This window comes from Dermochelys coriacea, chromosome 10, assembly GCF_009764565.3.
Source record: "Dermochelys coriacea isolate rDerCor1 chromosome 10, rDerCor1.pri.v4, whole genome shotgun sequence".
In the NCBI taxonomy this organism is placed as follows: domain Eukaryota; kingdom Metazoa; phylum Chordata; order Testudines; family Dermochelyidae; genus Dermochelys; species Dermochelys coriacea.
The window spans coordinates 34,304,163-34,321,739 of record NC_050077.1 but is presented as its reverse complement, the minus strand read 5'-3'; the positions used below and the strand labels follow the sequence as shown (position 1 = coordinate 34,321,739).

General features: G+C 58.1%; 1 protein-coding gene across 2 annotated transcripts in view; it reads left to right on the top strand.

Moving 5' to 3' along the window:
• Positions 1–17,577, top strand: part of CORO7 (coronin 7) — a 173,961-nt gene that overhangs the window by 148,436 nt on the left and 7,948 nt on the right. The window contains exons 10-22 of one of the 2 annotated variants that reach the window (XM_038418793.2): positions 5,554–5,608; positions 6,068–6,125; positions 7,120–7,265; positions 9,727–9,822; positions 10,571–10,711; positions 11,639–11,747; positions 11,994–12,169; positions 12,534–12,642; positions 13,599–13,685; positions 14,136–14,278; positions 15,817–15,921; positions 16,237–16,322; positions 17,286–17,427. In XM_038418793.2, coding sequence (XP_038274721.1) covers positions 5,554–5,608; positions 6,068–6,125; positions 7,120–7,265; positions 9,727–9,822; positions 10,571–10,711; positions 11,639–11,747; positions 11,994–12,169; positions 12,534–12,642; positions 13,599–13,685; positions 14,136–14,278; positions 15,817–15,921; positions 16,237–16,322; positions 17,286–17,427 — 1,453 coding nt within the window. Of the gene's footprint in view, positions 1–5,553; positions 5,609–6,067; positions 6,126–7,119; positions 7,266–9,726; positions 9,823–10,570; positions 10,712–11,638; positions 11,748–11,993; positions 12,170–12,533; positions 12,643–13,598; positions 13,686–14,135; positions 14,279–15,816; positions 16,323–17,285; positions 17,428–17,577 lie in introns of both variants that reach the window. The other variant, XM_043493220.1, reaches the window with a different exon arrangement.

The following is a 17,577-nucleotide window of genomic DNA, read 5'->3' as shown; positions in this document are numbered from 1 at the left end:
GTTCAAATCAAGTCTCTGGAGAACATCCACAGCTGGGACGGGTCTTTCAGTCCTTAGTTCAAAGATTCAGTGTAGCAAAGTCCCTCCAGAGGTAAGAAGCAGGATTGAAGACAAGATGGAGGAGCTGCAGCAGTTTTTTATATTCTCTTGCCATGTGGTCTTTCTTTCTTTGTTCCAAAGACAAGCTGTCCATCACACGGCCTGGAAAAACCTCAGAGTTCTGTCCATAGGCATGTCCCTGCATACCTGGCTGAGTAGCAAGGCATGTCTGCCTTCTCTCAATGGGTCAATTGTATATCTCATGGTCCTTAATGGGCCATCAAGCAGGCTAGGCAGAGTTGACACCAACTTGTCTGGGATGTCACCCAGAAGCATAGCATACGTTTGAAATATAGACAGTATAGAGTCAATATTCATAACTTCAACTACAAAAATGATACACACGTATACACAGCATAATCATAACCAGCAAACCATAACCTTGTCTGGGATACCTTATTTGACCCCGTTTATGTAAGATTTGATGCTATTCCAGGACCTTAGTTGCAACAATGATCTATACGCTCCCAGTTTATATCAGTAATGTCACACCGATCCCAAAGGGCCAAGCCCCAGACCCAGGTCAATATACCAGTCAGATTTTACTCACAAATCATGCTGTTGCCAATCCTTTAGAATCTAAAATCTAAAGGTTTATTCATAAAAAGAAAGAAATACAGGTGAGAGCTAAAACTGGTTAAATGGAATTAATTACATATAGTAATGACAAAGTTCTTGTTTAAGGCTTGTAGCAGTGATGGAATAAATTTTAATTTGCTCTAGAGAAACATCTTCCTGAGCCTTATCTAATGCCAGATTCAATTCTGAGATACCAGACAGACACTCAGAAATTTTTTCCACATATGCACTGTGTCTTTGCACAGACAAACAGCCATCTTCCTCAGACAAACATTTGGAGAAACCTTCCACAGGCAAATCCTTGCCCCTAATAGACACACGTTCAGGATTATTTCTTTCCTATGACTGGTTTATGTCAACCTGACTGAACAAAGCTTTAATATCATCCACAATGAAAAGATCCTTAGGCAATAATTTTCTTACACCAGCTATAACTTCATGTTTAACACCGTTCTATTCAAGATGGATTCTGGCTAAAGGCACACTTACAGTAAACTCATAGAGGATTACAATATTCACACTCTCATTTGGTAAATAATCTTCCTCTTTGACAAGCTCTGCTTTAACAAGAGTAATGTTAGAATCTGTAATTTGCCCTAAATAGCTTTTACCATTGACTTTTACATTCTCTACACAATTTATGGGGTTACCTTAACCCAAGCCCACAGTAAAAGCATTTACATAAAAGGTGGCAGTGTTGGGGGAAAAATGGTTACACACGGACAACTGCTTAGAGTCAAACAACATACCAACATTGTTACAAACTGGATAGATTCTATCCCCATCTTTGTTGTTGAGAGGGACTGGATTTTCAGTATGATACAGTTCCTGTTGTTCTTTTCGTCTCTTGAGTTGGAGCTTAAGTCTGTCCTCTTTAGCCTTAGCTTCTAGTTCCTGCAATCGAATATATGCCATTTTTTGTTCATGTTCAAAACACAGGTGTACTCTTTCAGTAACTTCTCCTTCCATATCATCTATTTTTTGCTTTTGTTCAAGTTCTAGCTGTTGGTTTTTCACTGCAAGCATTTTCGCTGGGTCTGCTTCCTTATCACTGGCAATTAATAGATTTTTCAGGTCCTGCTCTGGGTCCATTTGCTTAAAATACAACCCTCTCTGTAAGTACAATTCTTCCAGGCTTTTTCTGTCAGGATCTTGATCATGGATCACTCACGGTAATTGATTTTAACCCTTAAACTCTCCAATATCAAAATTTGACAAGTGTGTGATTCTGATCCAAAAACCCAGTTAACCTGTGGTAATGCGTATCCAAGCACGACTACACCACTGTAACAATGCGGCCTCTGGCAGGACACTACTGAGAGTATCCATTCAGGATAAATTGCTCAGAGCAGGGCAGCCCAAGGCTGGGTGTCCTTTATTATTAAGGCACACCAAATCAGCCAAACAGAGAAGACTTCAGTTTTACCCAACTGGCTCACCAGAAGTCATACAAGCAATTCCCTTAGACACTCCAGTTTCCCAGTATCACCACCAGCACTGCTCCTTATGAGGGTGAAAGGTTATGAAAATCAATACCCCAGTAAAAGAAAAAAAGGTTCTCCCGATCCCAAAGGGCCAAGCCCCAGACCCAGGTCAGTATACCAGTTAGATCTTACCCACAAATCACGCTGTTGCCAATCCTTTAGAATCTAAAAGTTAATTCATAAAAAGAAAGAAATATAGATGAGAGCTAAAACTGGTTAAAGGGAATCAATTACATACAGTCATGGCAAAGTTCTTGGTTCAGGCTTGTAGCAGTGATGGAATAAACTGCAGGTTCAAATCAATTCTCTGGAGTACATCCACAGCTTGGATTGGTCATTCAGTCCTTTATTCAGAGCTTTAGTTTGTAGCAAAGTTCCTCCAGAAGTAAGAAGCAGGACTGAAGACAAAACAGGGGTTTCCAGGGCCTTTTATAGTCTTTCTCTTGTGGGCGGAAACCCCTTTGTTCTCCTGAGCAAAATCACAGCAACAAGATGGAGTTTGTAGCCACAAGGGCAAGTCACATGTCCATGCATGACTCTTTACAGGGAGAGCTGCCATTGCTCACATGCTACCTTGAACGTTTCCAGGAAGTCTTCTCATGTGGATTGGAGTCTCCCAAGGTCCATTGTTAGTTAAGTGTTTCTTGATTGGGTTCTTAATCTGAAGAGTCCCTTCTCAATAGGATGGCCAAATGCTTCACTGGTGCTACTCAGAATCAAACACATTGAGATACAAGTACCTAGACAATATTTATAACTTTAAATATAAAAATGATACATGCATACAGATAGCATAATCATAACCAGCAAATCATAACCTTCTCATAGACACCTCACTCGACAACCTTTGTACAATATTTACTGCAAATATATAACAGTGGTTGCAACAATGATCTATACAGTTACAGTTTATGTCAATAATGTCACATTTGCCCTGGGAGGTGGGGCCCAGGGTAGGGGTGGGGCCACGCCACCCTCCCTCCCCATCTTCAGTCTGATCCTCACAGAGTGATGGGGCTCTCCTCCGGCAGCGGGTGTCTGCAGGCAGGTCTGCCACCACAGGTGGTGCGGGAGGGGAGATTGTGCCATCCCCCACCGACAGGGACTGGCTGCTCTCCCTGGGAGCCAGCATCTTGCTGGGGAAGCAATCATGCCATCTGGGGCTCTCCAGGACTCTGGAACTGGAAAAGCCCCACCCTGCCCAGCCCCTGCAGCTGGAGCTCTGTGGTGGGGGAGAGGGGGCAGAGCGGCTCTAGATTACGGGGTGGTCACTCCGGAGCAAGCATGGTGGACAGGTTGAGGAGAAGCAATAACACAGCAGGAGGGGATTGACCCTGAAATCCCTCCAGCCCAGACAAATGCCAGTGTGGCTCCCCCGCAGCCTGACCCAGCTGGGGTGAGCACCCCCACCACCATTGCCAGGGGGCAGGGAGTGCACCTGGCACACGGCACCAAGGGCCCTTGGTGCCCACACACTGTTTCTGACATTGCTGTGCTGACGGGTGGCTGGGTGAAGTGCCCGAAACTGCCTGCGGGGTCTGAAGAGTGAGTACCCAGGATGGAGCAGGGAGAGGGGTTTCTCGGAGCGATGCCCAAGCTGTGCCATGCAGCGAGGGGTGACGTGCAGGGCATGTCTCTGGAAGGTCCCTGTGAGGTGCTGGACATGGTGGGGAGGCTGCGGTGGCACAGCCTGCTGAAGTCTGTGAGGTGGTGGGATTGGAATGCCAGCACCCTGGGTAATACACTGCAGGGGATGCTGGCAGGGTAAGTGCCAGCGTCGCCCTCAGAGAGTTGGTGTTGGGCTGGCTGATTGGTGATGCCAGTGCAGATGGGGGCAATCACCATTCCTCCTTCCGGGCAGCCTCTGATCACTGTTGGGGGGGTGTGCCCCCAGGATGGTGCTGCAGGGCACGAGGCTCAGATGGGGAAGTTGGCCTCTCACCACAGTTTCAAGTGTAGGCAGGCCAGGGCAGCCAGCCAGGGCACTGCCTGGCCCCCCTCACGCCTGTGGAGTCCATCATGCTGTGATTCTTGGTTATGGGGGCTCTGGCACGCACCCAGCTCCTTCCCCCAAGCCCTGCAGGGGGCGATGTCATGGCAGCATTGATACCAGCACCCTGGGAAATGCTGCCGGCTGGTTCTGGGCTGGCGCAGAAATGTTTCCAAAGAAATCTTGCCGCCGAGGGAAAAAGTGGTTGCTGCACGTTTAACACCAGCTGCTGTATCAGCAGTAGCATCAGTCTCAGTTTGCTGCATGCCACCCCAGCACCTGAGGGTATTGGCACAGCTGTGAATGTGGGTGTGACCTGGGGCTGGATTATCGGTGTGGGGGCAGGCAGGACTGGGGCATTGGCAGAGCCATGGAGGGGACCAGGGAGGAGGCCTAAGGCTGGAGGACCGGGGGGTTGTAGGGCAGGACTGGGGGCATTGGCAGGACTGGGAACGGTCTGGGTGCCAGGCTGGGATTCGGCCCCACTGGGATGTTCCGGGCGCTGGGCTGTGACTGGGCCCCGCTGGGATGGTCCGGATGCCGGGCTGAGATTCGGCCCTGCTGGGACAGTCCGGGTGCCAGGCTGGGATTCGGCCCTGCTGGGACGGTCTGGGTGCCGGGCTAGGACTGGGTCCCACTGGGATGGTCCAGGCGCCGGGCTGGGATTCGGCCCTGCTAGGATGGTCTCGGCGCTGGGCTGGGACTGGGCCCTGCTGGGACAGTCCGGGCACCGGGCTGGGATTCAGCCCCGCTGGGACGGTCGCTGGGAGCTGGTCACTGAGCAGGCTGGAGTGCTGAGGTTCTTTGAAGAGCTTTATCTGCCTCTCCCTTTCCTTTCCCTCGTCCCTCCGGCGCACTTAGCGCCCCCGGCTGCAGCCGGCTGCTGTGTCCGGCAGCTCAATCTCCATATAAGGAGCTCGCTCAAAGCTTTTCGGCTCCAGTGCATTTTTGTCCACTTCCAACTCGGGCAAAGGCTGTCAGCCTAGCCCTCTGCTCCCGAACCCCCTGGGCTGCCCCTGGCTCCCTCGGGGAAAGCCCCGTGTGGGGAGGGCTAGCGTCTGGCAGTGCCCCTGCGCCTGTGGCTGGTCGCTCGGCTGGCCTGGGCCTGAGGGAAAAACAGGGGAGTCAGAACCAAAGTGAAAAGCCGGGGTGCTGCACTGATGCTGAGGAACATGCCCTGGGCCCTGGGGTACTGCACTGGGGCCGCTCCCTACTGAGGAGCCGTCCCACAGACCGATTGAGAAGCCCAGGGTTCTGCTGGCATTGCCCGTGGCGACCTGCTGGCTGGCACAGTCAGGTGCATGTGGAGCTGGGGCCCCTCCATGGGTGCCGGCAGCGGCATGGCTGATCCGTAGGCCTGGCTCCAAGCAGTTCCCCTCACCAGACCCCTTTGTCTTTCAGGGCGGCGATCCCACTCTGGGACCCTGACACTGGGCTCTTGGTGGTGGCTGGAAAGGTGAGTACTGGGAGAGCAGGGGGGCCATGCTGCAGCTGTTGTCACTGGGGGGCCGGCGCTCTCCTTGGGGGCCCTCGGGCTCTCACCCTGAAGCATTCGGGCCAAGAGCGTGGTTCCCCCCAGTTCCCTTGGTGGGGTTCAGCTGAGCAGGGCCCCCTTGTTCTAGACCCCTCTGCTCCCCCTTAGGTGAGGTTGGGTGCACTGCTAGTCTACTCCAGTACGGGGCGTCACTGCCCTGTCCCCTTATGGGGTGTCCCCAGATGAGGGATCTTGCTCCATCCCTGGGGTGAAGGCAGCAGAATTTCACTGTCCCTGACTCCTGCTCCCTAACCCCACGGTGGCTGGTGTGTCCAGGCGAGAGGTGGCTGCAGCGGTGCCAAGCCCGGGCGGGGACAGCCCGTTGTGCCTGCCCGGGGCCTGTGTGGGAGTTTGGGCCCTGCCATCTTGTCTCTGTTTCAGGGTGAAAATCTCCTGTACTGCTTTGAAGTGTGCCCCTCGCTGCCAGCTCTGATGCCAGGTGAGTATCCATCTGGCGGCCGCCCCACGCTTTCCTTCCCAAGCTCCGTGGGACCTGGGGTGCCCTGGGGGCTGCTCTCAGGCTGTGAGAAAGGCTGACATGGCTGAGGGGAAGCAGCCCGCTTCTTTGGGGTGAGGCCTGGGTATTGGGGTCCTCCTGACTGCCCCCACAAGGGACCCTCTGATATTAGCCAGTGGGCTCAGTCCACCCAAGCAGTGCTCCAATAACCAGCTGGTGAGTGCCCACGGGATGTCCTGGGATGCTGTGAGCTGTGTATAGTCTAAGGGCTAAGCCGGCCCCAAGCCTGGTGGCAGTCCCTGACAAAGGGCATAGTGCTATGCCACACCCCCAGGGTATGCCTGGCCGATGCATTCAGTCAGTCACCGTGGGTGCAACTGGCAGGGGGCTGCTCAGTGGGACCCCCTGTGTGGGGTGTGCTGGGAATGGCTGGGCAACACAACAGAGCCCCTGTCCTTGGGGACGGCTTGGGGCGGGCAGGAACCGAGCATGCCGGGGAGGAGGCCTGCTAATGGAGCGGCCGTGCAGCTCGTAGGGCACGCAGGGTTATGCTGCGGGGGGGAGGTTCCTGGAGGGGCTGCCCTGGAAACAGAGTCCTAGGAGAACTGGACCCGGGGCAGGGGAAGAGCCAGAGCTCCCGCCCGTGCCCTGGGATGGCTGATTGGGGAGCTTGGTCTGTAATTGTGCTGGGCACGGATGTCAAGTGAGCGACAAGCCTGCGAGACAGTGCTGGGTTTGAGAGCATGACCAGCCGCAGTGCCCAAGGGCCAAATTCAGCGAGGCTGAAGCGAGTACGTAATGGGAAGGCCTGTGCCTGACTGGGTCTGGCAGGGCTGGGGTCTGTGTGCTCACCCCAGATAGCTCCGACGCCAGTAAATATCCGCTGACAGTCCTGCAGGCCACCCGGCCTCTCCAGCCGTCCTCCAGGCGAAGGGCAGTGCAGCCCCGCTCACACTGTGTCTCCGTTTCCTGCTAGTGACCCAGTATCTGACGGAGGGCAAAGCCAAGGGCGCCACCCTGGTGCCAAAGCGGGCGCTGGACGTCATGTCCTGCGAGGTGCTCAGAGTCCTGCAGCTGACAGATAGCTTCATTATTCCCATCAGCTACACGGTGCCCCGCAAGGTGAGCTCTGGGCATGGAGGAGGTCTCAGGATATCTGGCGGCCTTGTGCCACCAGGCCGGCCTGAGTCCGAAGGATGATGTTAACCGTTTCAGGGCCTGGTTCTGAGCCGTGCTCTGTCCCTTTGCTCCCAGGAGCATATGGCTCAGCTTGTCCCCCGCAAATCCCAGGAGGCAGGTGCGTCCAACTGCCCTGGCTACTGAAGAGCAGGATTGAGTCTTACCGTGCACCCTCCTCCCCAGTGACCCTCCTGTGCAAGTGCTGAGCCCTGGAGCTGGCAGGGGGGGAGTTCCCTGGCTGGCACTGTTCCCTCTAAGCTGTGCGTGTGTGCACATGCACACAGATCCTAAACCCCGCGCACACGGTGAAACACTGCACGCACAAAAAATGAAATACTACAACGGAGCCAGGCCGAAATATCATTTACTGGCGACTTTTGACATTGTTCGCCTGCCATCTATCAACATAGCCAGATTCTACTAGCTGGCAAGGTGGGGAAAGGGATAATGTATAAGCATTTTACTCGCTTGGGCGCATTTGCCTCATGGCACACAAATTTGAACACTGCTTCAAAAATTTGCACAGAAGAAATTTTTTGCACGCACAGCCTGTCAAAAATTAGAGGGAACATTGCTGGCTGGGGCCTTTTTTTTGAGTGGGAAAATGTTTTGTCCCCAAAAGGGCCCATCTTTTAAACCAGACGTTTTGTGGGAAAACTTGAATTTGAAAATTTAGTTTTCAAAAATGTTACTGAGGTTTTTAACCCCCCCCCCCCGCTACCCCAAATCTAACTACACAACAGAAACAAGTTGAACATTTCCAAATAGTTTGCAGCTAAACCCATCTACTGCGAACAGCTCTCCGTCCGACCGGCCACCAAGCACCCCAGGCAGCTCCTGGCCCCACAAGCAGAACAACGCACCTTTTGGCTGCAGTCTATTTATCACCCCGAGCCATCAGTTCATAGGGATCCTTTTTTGGATTCTCCTCTTCTGAATGAACCAGCAGCTGTCTCTAGCCAGAAACTGCCCTATTCCATAGCACCAGCCTGGTCCCATCCAAATGGCTCAGAGGATGGGATAGAACTTGACTGATTTGCAGAGGAGGGGTAATCAAACACGGATAATAATTAGAAACACTTTTCCTTACTGAATCTCAAAGTTCTTTGCAAAATATTACCTGCATTTCACAGATGGGGAAGCTGCGGCAGAGAGGTGGGGTAGTGACTAGGCTGAAGTCATCCAGTGGCAGAGCCAGGAATAGAACCCAGGTCTCCACCCTCTGGTCCGCATTGCCACCCCAACTAGCTAGTTGAGATGGGTTGCAGTGCCAGGTTGTCTAGGGCACATCCCTGTTTGCTGTTTAACACACCCTTCTACTTCCCCCTTCTCTAGCTCCTGGCTCTCTCAAGGCCCTTTTAATGAGTGACCCCTTCCAACACCCTGGGGAGGGAGCTACGTTGTATCAGGGCCATTTTACAATTGGGGAAACCAAGGCATGGAGCTGTGGCGGTGCACCTTGCCAAACACGGCTTCCGATTCGCAGTGGTTCAGTGTTCAGTGTCCAGTTGGAGACCCTGGGGCCTGGTTTTCAGAGCGGCTCCATCAGGTGGAGTTCTGGGCACTCAGCACTTCTAAAAATAAGGCCCAAGATGTTGTAAGCTGGGCCCCTCACAACCAGGGGCCTGCCCTGTTGGACCCCCCTTCTGGAGAAGTGTCTGCTGGTACAGTCACCTGTGACCCTGGAGCAAGGCTGGGTCCAGAGCTCCTGTCTGCCAGCCTCAAGACATGCACCCAACGGGGCATCCCCCAGGGACGGGAAACCCCTGTGACTCCTGTGTCAACTCCCCCTCTGTGCCGAGTGCACAGGGATCCAGTGCCGATGGCTGGGCACCCGCAGCGAAGGGAGTTGCCATCTCCTGGCACAGTGGGGTGGGGCTTTCCGAAGGGATTGGTGAGGAGGAGGGGCTCACTGCCGGGGCGCCGGAGTTGACGAAGGGTCTGCAGGCCCATTGGACATATCGGATGTAGCACAGTGGGAGGCTTCCCAGGCGCGGGGGGCTGGCTTGGGGGGGTGGGCTGCGGACCCTCAATTCTCTGAGGGGGAGAAGGTGCAAAGCCCCAGAAGCGGCCCCGTGACTGGTTTTTTCAGCTGCTTCTTTCCTGCGGAAAGCTGGAGGCTGCATTTGGGACTCCAGGTCGGGGTGCAGATCCCCTGGCATAGCAGGCAGCTTTAGGGAGCACCAGGCAGCAGGCTGTGTCCCTGCCCAGTTCTCTCCGACGGCCAGGACTCCCCCGCACCAGGGAGCTTCAGGGGATGTTCCACTGAGCAAGATAAGAGGGCCCCAGGATGCCTGCACAAGGTTCATGCTCACAGCGATCATCCTGCCAGGGGGCGAGATCATGCCAGCCCTTCCCTGGCGCATGCTCACTCAGTGCGACTTACAGCCTGTGTCTCTTCCAGTCCTTGCAGGAGTTCCATGAAGATCTGTTCCCAGACTCCACTGGGCCCGTCCCCGCGGTGTCAGCACAGGGCTGGTGGGCAGGGGACAACAAGCAGGTACCCACCCAGCTGCTGACTTGCCCTTCGGAGACCTGGGGTGCCCGAGGAGAGGCACTTCTACAGCTTCTCTCCATTGCTGCCGTTCCATTGGTGCCGGGGACGTGAGCCCCTCCCACCCATTGGTATCAAGGGTGTGAGCCCGCCTCCCCCATTGGTGCTAGTGGTATAAGCCCCCCCATTGGTGCTGGTGGCGTGAGGCCCTCCCATTGGTGCCAGTGGTATAAGCCCCCACATAGGTGCCGAGGGTGTGATGGCCCCCCGTTGGTGCCAAGGGTGTGAGGCCTCCCCTGTTGGTGCCAGGGTGTGAGCTCTTGCCCGTTGGTGCCAGTGGTGTGAGTCCCCCCTATTGGTACCGGGGTACAAGGGCCTCCCCGTTGGTGCTTGGGGTGAGGCCCCCCGTTGGTGCCATTGGTGTGAGCCCCGCCACCCCACATTGATGCCGCGGGTGTGAGGCAACCATGCTACCGTGGCATTCACTGATGAGGCTGGTCACCGCCAGGGCAGGTCTCCAGAACGTGGTGTTTCGGAGCCAGCGCTTTGTCCGTTCCTACCATCACTAAGTCGGGGGTGGCAGCGCTGGGACCCCCCCCACACCCCATGTAGAGCGGGTTGGGGGTCCTGCCCCCCTGGGTGACCGTTCCGGGGAGCACTGTCCTCTTCAGGCTTCAGAGAGCCCCCGGGGACGATGGAGGGTTGGGGTGGCAGCTGTGGTGCTGGGCACTGACCCTCTGCTGCTGCTCCTCAGGTGGAGAAGATGAGCCTGAACCCCGCCCACAGGCCGCGGGAGACCTTCACCTCCTGCCTGTTTCCTCCTGCCCGGCGTGAGGAGCCCGCACCACCCGCTGCCCAGCATCTCGCCGCCCGCTCTGGGGACGTGGACAGGAGCGTGAGTGCCGGGCCTGGCTGGAGGTGCCAGCCCATAGGGCAGCGGCTGCCTCGGGGTCCCACACACTGACACATCGCTGGGGTGCTGCCAAGCTCCCAGCATGCACTGGGGCATGGGGCACACCTGGCCTGGGGCACGTGGGGCAATCAGAATCTGGGCGGGGCTGTGCAGGGTAGCACAGGAATGAGGGCATGGCCATGGCAGCTGCGGGGCCAGGACTGTGACAAACGGCCACGGTAGGGGTTTGGGGGGGGGGCATTAGTGTCATATGCGGTGAAAGGCTTGTGGGGGGCAGAGGCAGGTCTGGATCCCACACCCCTGCCAGGGTCTGAGAGCTATAACCCCACACGTTGCCCCTTTGATCCCAACTGGCAGCGCCCCAGCTCTGCCAGCCCTGCCCCCCACCTCTGCCAATGCCTTCCAATCCCGACCTGTCCCCCAGCTCTGCCAGCCCTGCCCCCCCAGCTCTGCCAATGCCTTCTAATCCTGGCCTGCCCCCGACTCTGCCAGTGCTACCTGTGGCTCTGCCAGTCCTGCCCCCAGCTCTGCCAGCCATGCCTGACCTCTGCCAACACCCTCCAATCCCAACCTGCCCCCCAGCTCTACCAGCCCTGCTCCCAGCTCTGCCAGCCCTGCCCCCACCTCTGCCAACACCCTTCAATCCCAACCTGTCCTCCAGCTCTGCCCCCCAGCTCTGCCAACACCCTCCAATCCAATCAGCAGCCCCTGGCTTTTCTAGCCCAGCATCAGATTCTTCCAGCTACCCGCCACCCCCTGATGACTCCTAGGAGCTGCAGCTCCCATCCCCCCTGGGTTGGCACCTGACCACTGGCTGGTTCCCTGCCTGGCTGCGTTGGGTGGAGGGCAGGGGCTTTGGCCAGACTGTTTAACCCCCTGACTCCCTGTGGGGTCCGTTCTTCCCCACAGGAAGGCAGCAGCCTCTCATCTCCCCCCAGCTCCATGAGCTCTCCCTCCAGCTCAGCCCCATCTCTCTCCACCACCAGCCCCAGTCAGAAGTCCCTGCAGAGCATTCTGGGTAAGTGGGAGCGGCCGCTCAGGGGGGCGCGGGCGTTTGGCTAGGCGGGTGCAGCCTGGAGCCAGGCATGAGGCAGCTGCCACGCCCAGGGCACTCTGCCATCTCCTGGAAGACAGGCAGGGAGAGGAGCGGCAGCTGGCGCCTGGCTCTTCCTCGGCCCAGGCGGGCAGCCAGAGCTGGGGATGGTCCGTGAGGCCCTGTCCTGGTTGGGGGCAAATCCCTCACTCCTGCTCTCGTCCCCCACAGGGCCCAGCTCCAAGTTCCGTCATGCCCTGGGGACACTGCTGCCCCGCGGCACCCACATCACCAACCTCAAGGGGCTGAACCTCACCACGCCAGGGGAGAGCGACGGCATCTGCGCCAACCGGCTGCGTGTCGCCGTCCCACTGCTGTCAGCAGGCGGGCAGATCGCCGTGCTGGAGGTAGGTGCGCAGCCCGACTCTGACAGCTCAGTGTGCTGCAGGGACATGTCTCCAAGGAGATCACACATGTGGGGTGAGAACTCTGGGGTCAAAACCTCCAGCCCTGCCAGTCTGCACTGAAGGGGCGCTCGCCTAGGTGGTAGCAATAGCAGGTCTGTAATCCCCTCTGTGAGCCAGCCACTAGAGGGCACTGTCGTCCACACACTGCTGCCACTGTGGCTCATCACGTGTGGCCAGGGGAGGGTGGTGCTGAGACGGCGGGAAGGGGAAGTGAGGTGCCATCCTCCGCACCGTAGCACGCCTGGGGATGGGGGTGAAGGTAATGGAGCTGCCGTGCTGCATTGACTGCGGGATTCTGCTGCAGCTCTCCAAGCCAGGCCGGCTCCCCGACACGTCCGTGCCCACCATTGAGAATGGGACGCCGGTCGCAGACTTCTGCTGGGACCCCTTTGACCTGCAGCGCCTCGCAGTCGGTGCGTGAACTCTCTGTCCTCCCCTAACGCCCAGCTCCTCGCTGCCAGCTGCAGGAGTGGGGTTGTGCTGCTGGCCTGGGAGAACTCTCCTCATTCCAGGCCCATGTCCAGGGCTGTCCGGTGCTCTCCCCCTCCCAGGACACACTGTTAAGATCAGCAGTCCCTCTTCACTGCCCTTTTCTGGCATCTTCCTCCACAGATCTCCAATGTGCTTTGTAGACCTTCAGTAAGCCCCCAAAACCTTCCCCCACCTCAGCCACAAAGAGAATCTATGTAATCCCGTTTTACAGGTGGGGAAATTGAGGCACAGTTTCTATCCCTTGCCCAAGGTCAGCCAGGTGTACTCCAGAGCCTGGAGTAGAATCTCTTGATTCCCAGTCCTGGGATCTAGTCCCCCCGTTCCCCATTATTGCTGGATCTTCTCTCATAGGCTAGTGAGTTCCTGATCTTTTTGGTAATCACTGCATGAGCAGTGTGGTCTAGTGGTTGTATCAGGACCCGTCAGGCGGGTTGGGTTCTAGTCCCAGCTTTGCCATTGACTTGCTGGGTAGCTACAGGCCAGTCACGGCTGCAGGACAGGGTTCCTGTGAAATGAGGCTGATGCCACTGAGTCCCGCAGAACCGACAAGTGCAGAATGTGCACGTTTCCAAAGTATTGTTGCCATTGCCGGATTTCAGTGGGTGATTAAAACAGGCCAAGCAATCTCTGGGAAATGCCAGGGCGGGGTTTTTAGGAATGGTTGAAAATGAAGTTTCAGCAGTTTTTAAAACGTGCTGGGGGCCACTCAGGGTGTGGGTACATTTTGGGACATCCTGCTGCCCCGGCCCCTTGTCCTTCCCAGAGCACAGCTGGCATCCCTAATCTTCGCCTGCCCAAGGCCCCAGCGTCCCAAGGGGCAGAGGCTGTTAGCACCCAGCTCATTCTTTGTCTCTGTTCGGCCACCTCGGGCATTCAGCTGGTGATGATGCCAAGATCCGACTGTGGCGAATCCCCCCTGGAGGGCTGCAGGAGATGCTGCTGGAGCCTGAGGCTGTGCTCAGAGGTAAGGGCTGTGGGAGCGTTTGTGGTGCTGGCAGACTGGGAGAGGCTCTGAGTGCATCTCTCTGTCCACGATGGGCTGCAGTGCCTGGCCTGCCGGCTGGGTTTACCTGGCCCGCCCTGCAGTCATGCTGTGCTAGAGCGAAGCTTTCCCTTAAGCCGATGAGCTCATCTCTAAGCTGGGGCCTCAGAGCAAACCATCCGGAGGGGACGGGAGCGTGTCACTGCTGAAGAAACAGGGCCCCAGGATTTGCCAGCTGGCTGGCTCCTGTGACGGGGCGCTGTCACCGCTCTGTCCCTCTAACCAGGCCTGGTTTCAGTAGCCCGGACTCGCTTGCTCCTTCCTCTGGGCTTCGCATGCTGTGCGCTTGGGAGCTCTGAACAGAGCGCCTGTCGCACCCTGGCTCCCTTGCCCATGCCAGGCCACGGAGATCTCCTCTCTCTCTTCCCCAAGGTCACACGGAGAAGATCTACTCCCTCAAATTCCACCCCCTGGCTGCAGACATACTGGCTTCCTCCTCCTATGACATGAGCGTGCGGATCTGGGACCTGCAGGCGGGCAGGGAGAAGCTGTGCCTGAGGGGGCACCGAGACCAGGTAGGGGGCGAGCAAGGCCAGGGCAAGGGCCAGGAAAAGGAGTCACCACAGGCAGAAGAGGCCTGCAGCTCCCCCACACTGCAACAGCTCCATGCGGCCCACGCTGGAGGGGAGGGCACAGTCAGTGACATGGGGCGTGGCTGTCGTAGCTGGAGAAATACACCGGGCTTTTTAAAATGCATAAACATCTGCAGCCGGCCATAGCCGCGGAGATGGGAATCCCCCACAGCCCGCTGTAGGCTGCACCTTTGGAAAGCTAAACCCCTCCTGAGAGATGGTCAGTCCCAGAATGCTCCCTCGGGACACCAAGCCAGACAAGCGTGCCAAGAACACAGGGGACAGCTTGTGTCTGGCAGTTAGGACGTGTGAGCCGTCCATGCGCCAGGGGCCAGCCCAGAGACGCACGCAGTGGGGTAGCTTCCTCCAGCCGGATCCTTCCAGATGAGCTCGGCACTGGCCCGCTCCCAGACCAGCCTGACTCTCCGGGCTGCAGCGCCTGCCTGTCCCGGCTGCTGGCGCATGCCCTGGGTAGCACCAGGCAGAGCTCAGGCTGCAGGGGCGTAACCTCCAGGCGCTGTCCCAGGGTCAATATGCAGGAAGGCAGGGTATGAGTGGAAAGCCCAGGAGCTGTACTATGAAGCAGTGCTGACAGTGCATGTGCCCCATGCCCCCACAGCCCTGAGACTTGGGGTAGCACGTTCAGAACAGAGGCACTGCATCCTAACCGGCCTTTGCCAGCTTGCAGCCATGCCAGCCAATGTCTCAGCCAAACCACTGAGCCTCATGGTGGCGGTGCTGGGAGGGCCCTGCCCACGGCCGATCCCCGCGCTTGGGCCAGGGCTCAGGACAGATGGGACTGCATTGGCAGGGGGTGGGAATCAGCACCTGCAAGGTGTGTCTGTTTGCCTGTGGGCATGAGGGGGGCTGGGACCTGAGCTAATGGAGCCCCTGACTCTGGGGGGTCTGTCTGTGGGGCTGCCGGGCCGGATCCCACCCTGCACACCCTCAGGATTCCTGTCCCCAGCTGTTGTGTTTCAGGAGCGCAGGCCAGCCTGGTGTGCCCAGAGCCACGTCCCCGTGCTGGTGCCAGGCTGCGTGGGACACACTGGGCGTGGGCCACAAGGGGGGGAGGTTGGTATAGCTGAACTGGTTTAAACTGGCATGGGTTTAGCGTGGGAGCGAGGCCTGGCAGAGGCAGTCACAGTGGGTCCATTGCTGTCCTAGCGTGGGGCTGGGCCCCCTTCTCCAGCACGAACAGGCTGATTCAGCTAGTGGGCCCCCTGCTGATTCTCCCCTTGCCTCCAAAGGTCCCTTCCCTGCCACGATCCATGCTGCCTCCGCTCTGCTTTAACCCTTCCAGTGCTGAGCCGGCAGCCTCTCCCAAGCCGGCTCCTCATGGTCACAGCTTGGATTGGGGGGCCCCAGCCTGCCCACCCCATCGCTGCCAGGCCCTTCCCTGCTTACCATGATCGGTGAGCACCACACAGCGGGTGCCCAGGGCCGGGACATGCGTGATGCAGGCAGCGGGTGTCTTTCAGATCCTCAGCCTGGCTTGGAGTCCGGATGGCCGGAAGCTGGCCACAGTCAGCAAGGATGGCAGAGTGCGGGTCTATGTGCCCCGCCAGTCCCTGGAGCCCGAGCAGGTGAGGGGTCGGTCGCTTCCTCCTGGGGGGTGGAGGGGAGGGCATGACGGAGCCAGGGCTGTGGGGGGACCAGGAGGGAGTTCGCTGCGGGGCACAGGGGTCCCTGGGGGGGTGTTTGGCCAGCAGCAGCGGGAGTGGGCTACAATGTGCTCTGCTCTGCCCAGCCAGTCATGTGCTCCCACTCCTGGCTCCCAGTCCTGCCCCGAATTTGCCCTGCGCAGCCCATTCCCCTTTGTCACCGGCCAGGGTCGAGGCAGCTGTACAGGAAGTGTTGGGGGCATAGGCTGGGGAGTCACGGGTCTTTCCCCCCAACAGGAAGGCCCTGGCCCTGAGGGCGGGCGAGGTGCACGGCTGGTCTGGGTCTGTGGTGGCCGCTATCTGCTGGTGTCTGGCTTTGACAGGTAAGGGCTGGTGCTGTGTCCCCAGGCCATCAGTCACCTGCGCGGGTCACGGCCCTGTGATAACATCCATTGCCATGGTCCTGGGAATGCAGCTGCCTCTGGGGGAAAGACGGCAGTTGACCCCACATGCAGGCCGTGGAGCTGAACACCAGGTGGCTCTGAATTGCACTGATCACTGGTCCCAGCAGGGCCTGTGCCCTCAGCCAGGCTGTGCCACCTGCTCCGCAGGGCAAGGCTCCAGAGTGAGGGATGCTAGCTTCGTGCCAGTGCCCGGAGCAGCATGGCACCCACGCCCTGCCCAGAGGGACCACGCAGGGGCGCAGTCACTTCCTGGCTGGGTTGCGTGGCTGGAGTCCCAGCTTGGATGACTGCTCTGCTGGGGACCCCAGCTCCACTCACCCTGCGGAGCCAGGGGTTGCTGATGGGCAAAGCAGGGCTTCACTTCCTGTCCTAAACTGCTGCTGCAGGCTGGCCCTGCCACCCCACGGGGCTGCATTCCCGAGGGGGCCACACACTCCCTGGGATGCTGGGGCCGGTTTGCGGAGGAAACCCCAGGGGGGTCCTGGAGACCAGGCGGGAGCCTTGTGAGAGGTGGCCCCAGCGAGGGGACCAGGAGACATGGACATCTGCCATTCTGGAGGAGATCTCCCTGCCAGGAGCCAGGCCTTGGCCTTGAAGCTAGCTCCATCCACCTTACTCTGCACCTGGCGCTGTGTCCATCTCCCTGCTGCCTGGCCTGCGAATTCCTGTATCCCAGCTCCCCTGCCCGGCCTGGTGCACATCTTGACTGGAAGGCAGCCACAGCCTGATCTGAGCCAGCCTCCATGCCACGTGGCCTCCTGCATGGCAGTGCCCTAGGAATGGGATCGCCAAGGGAGCAGCATCTTCTCACAGGAGAGCGAGGGCAGTTGTGTGGTGAGCTAGCCTCGTGCCCAGCTGATCTGCGCCGTGTTCTCCACACAGCCGCAGCGAGCGCCAGCTGTACCTGTCTGATGCAGCGTCCCTGGCAGCCGGGCCCCTGGCGGTGTTGAGCATCGACACAGCTCCCTCCACCCTCATCCCCTTCTACGACCCGGACACCAGCGTGGTCTTCCTCACCGGCAAGGTGAGTGTCTGGGGGCGGGGCGTCTGCCAGCTCCTCGCCAGCCCTGCCGGGGGCTGGGCATAGGAGCCAACTTGGAGGTGAGCTGCAGAATGAGGCCCGGGTGGAGCCAGGAGCATGACTGGAGCATTCCCAGGGCTCGGACTGACAGGG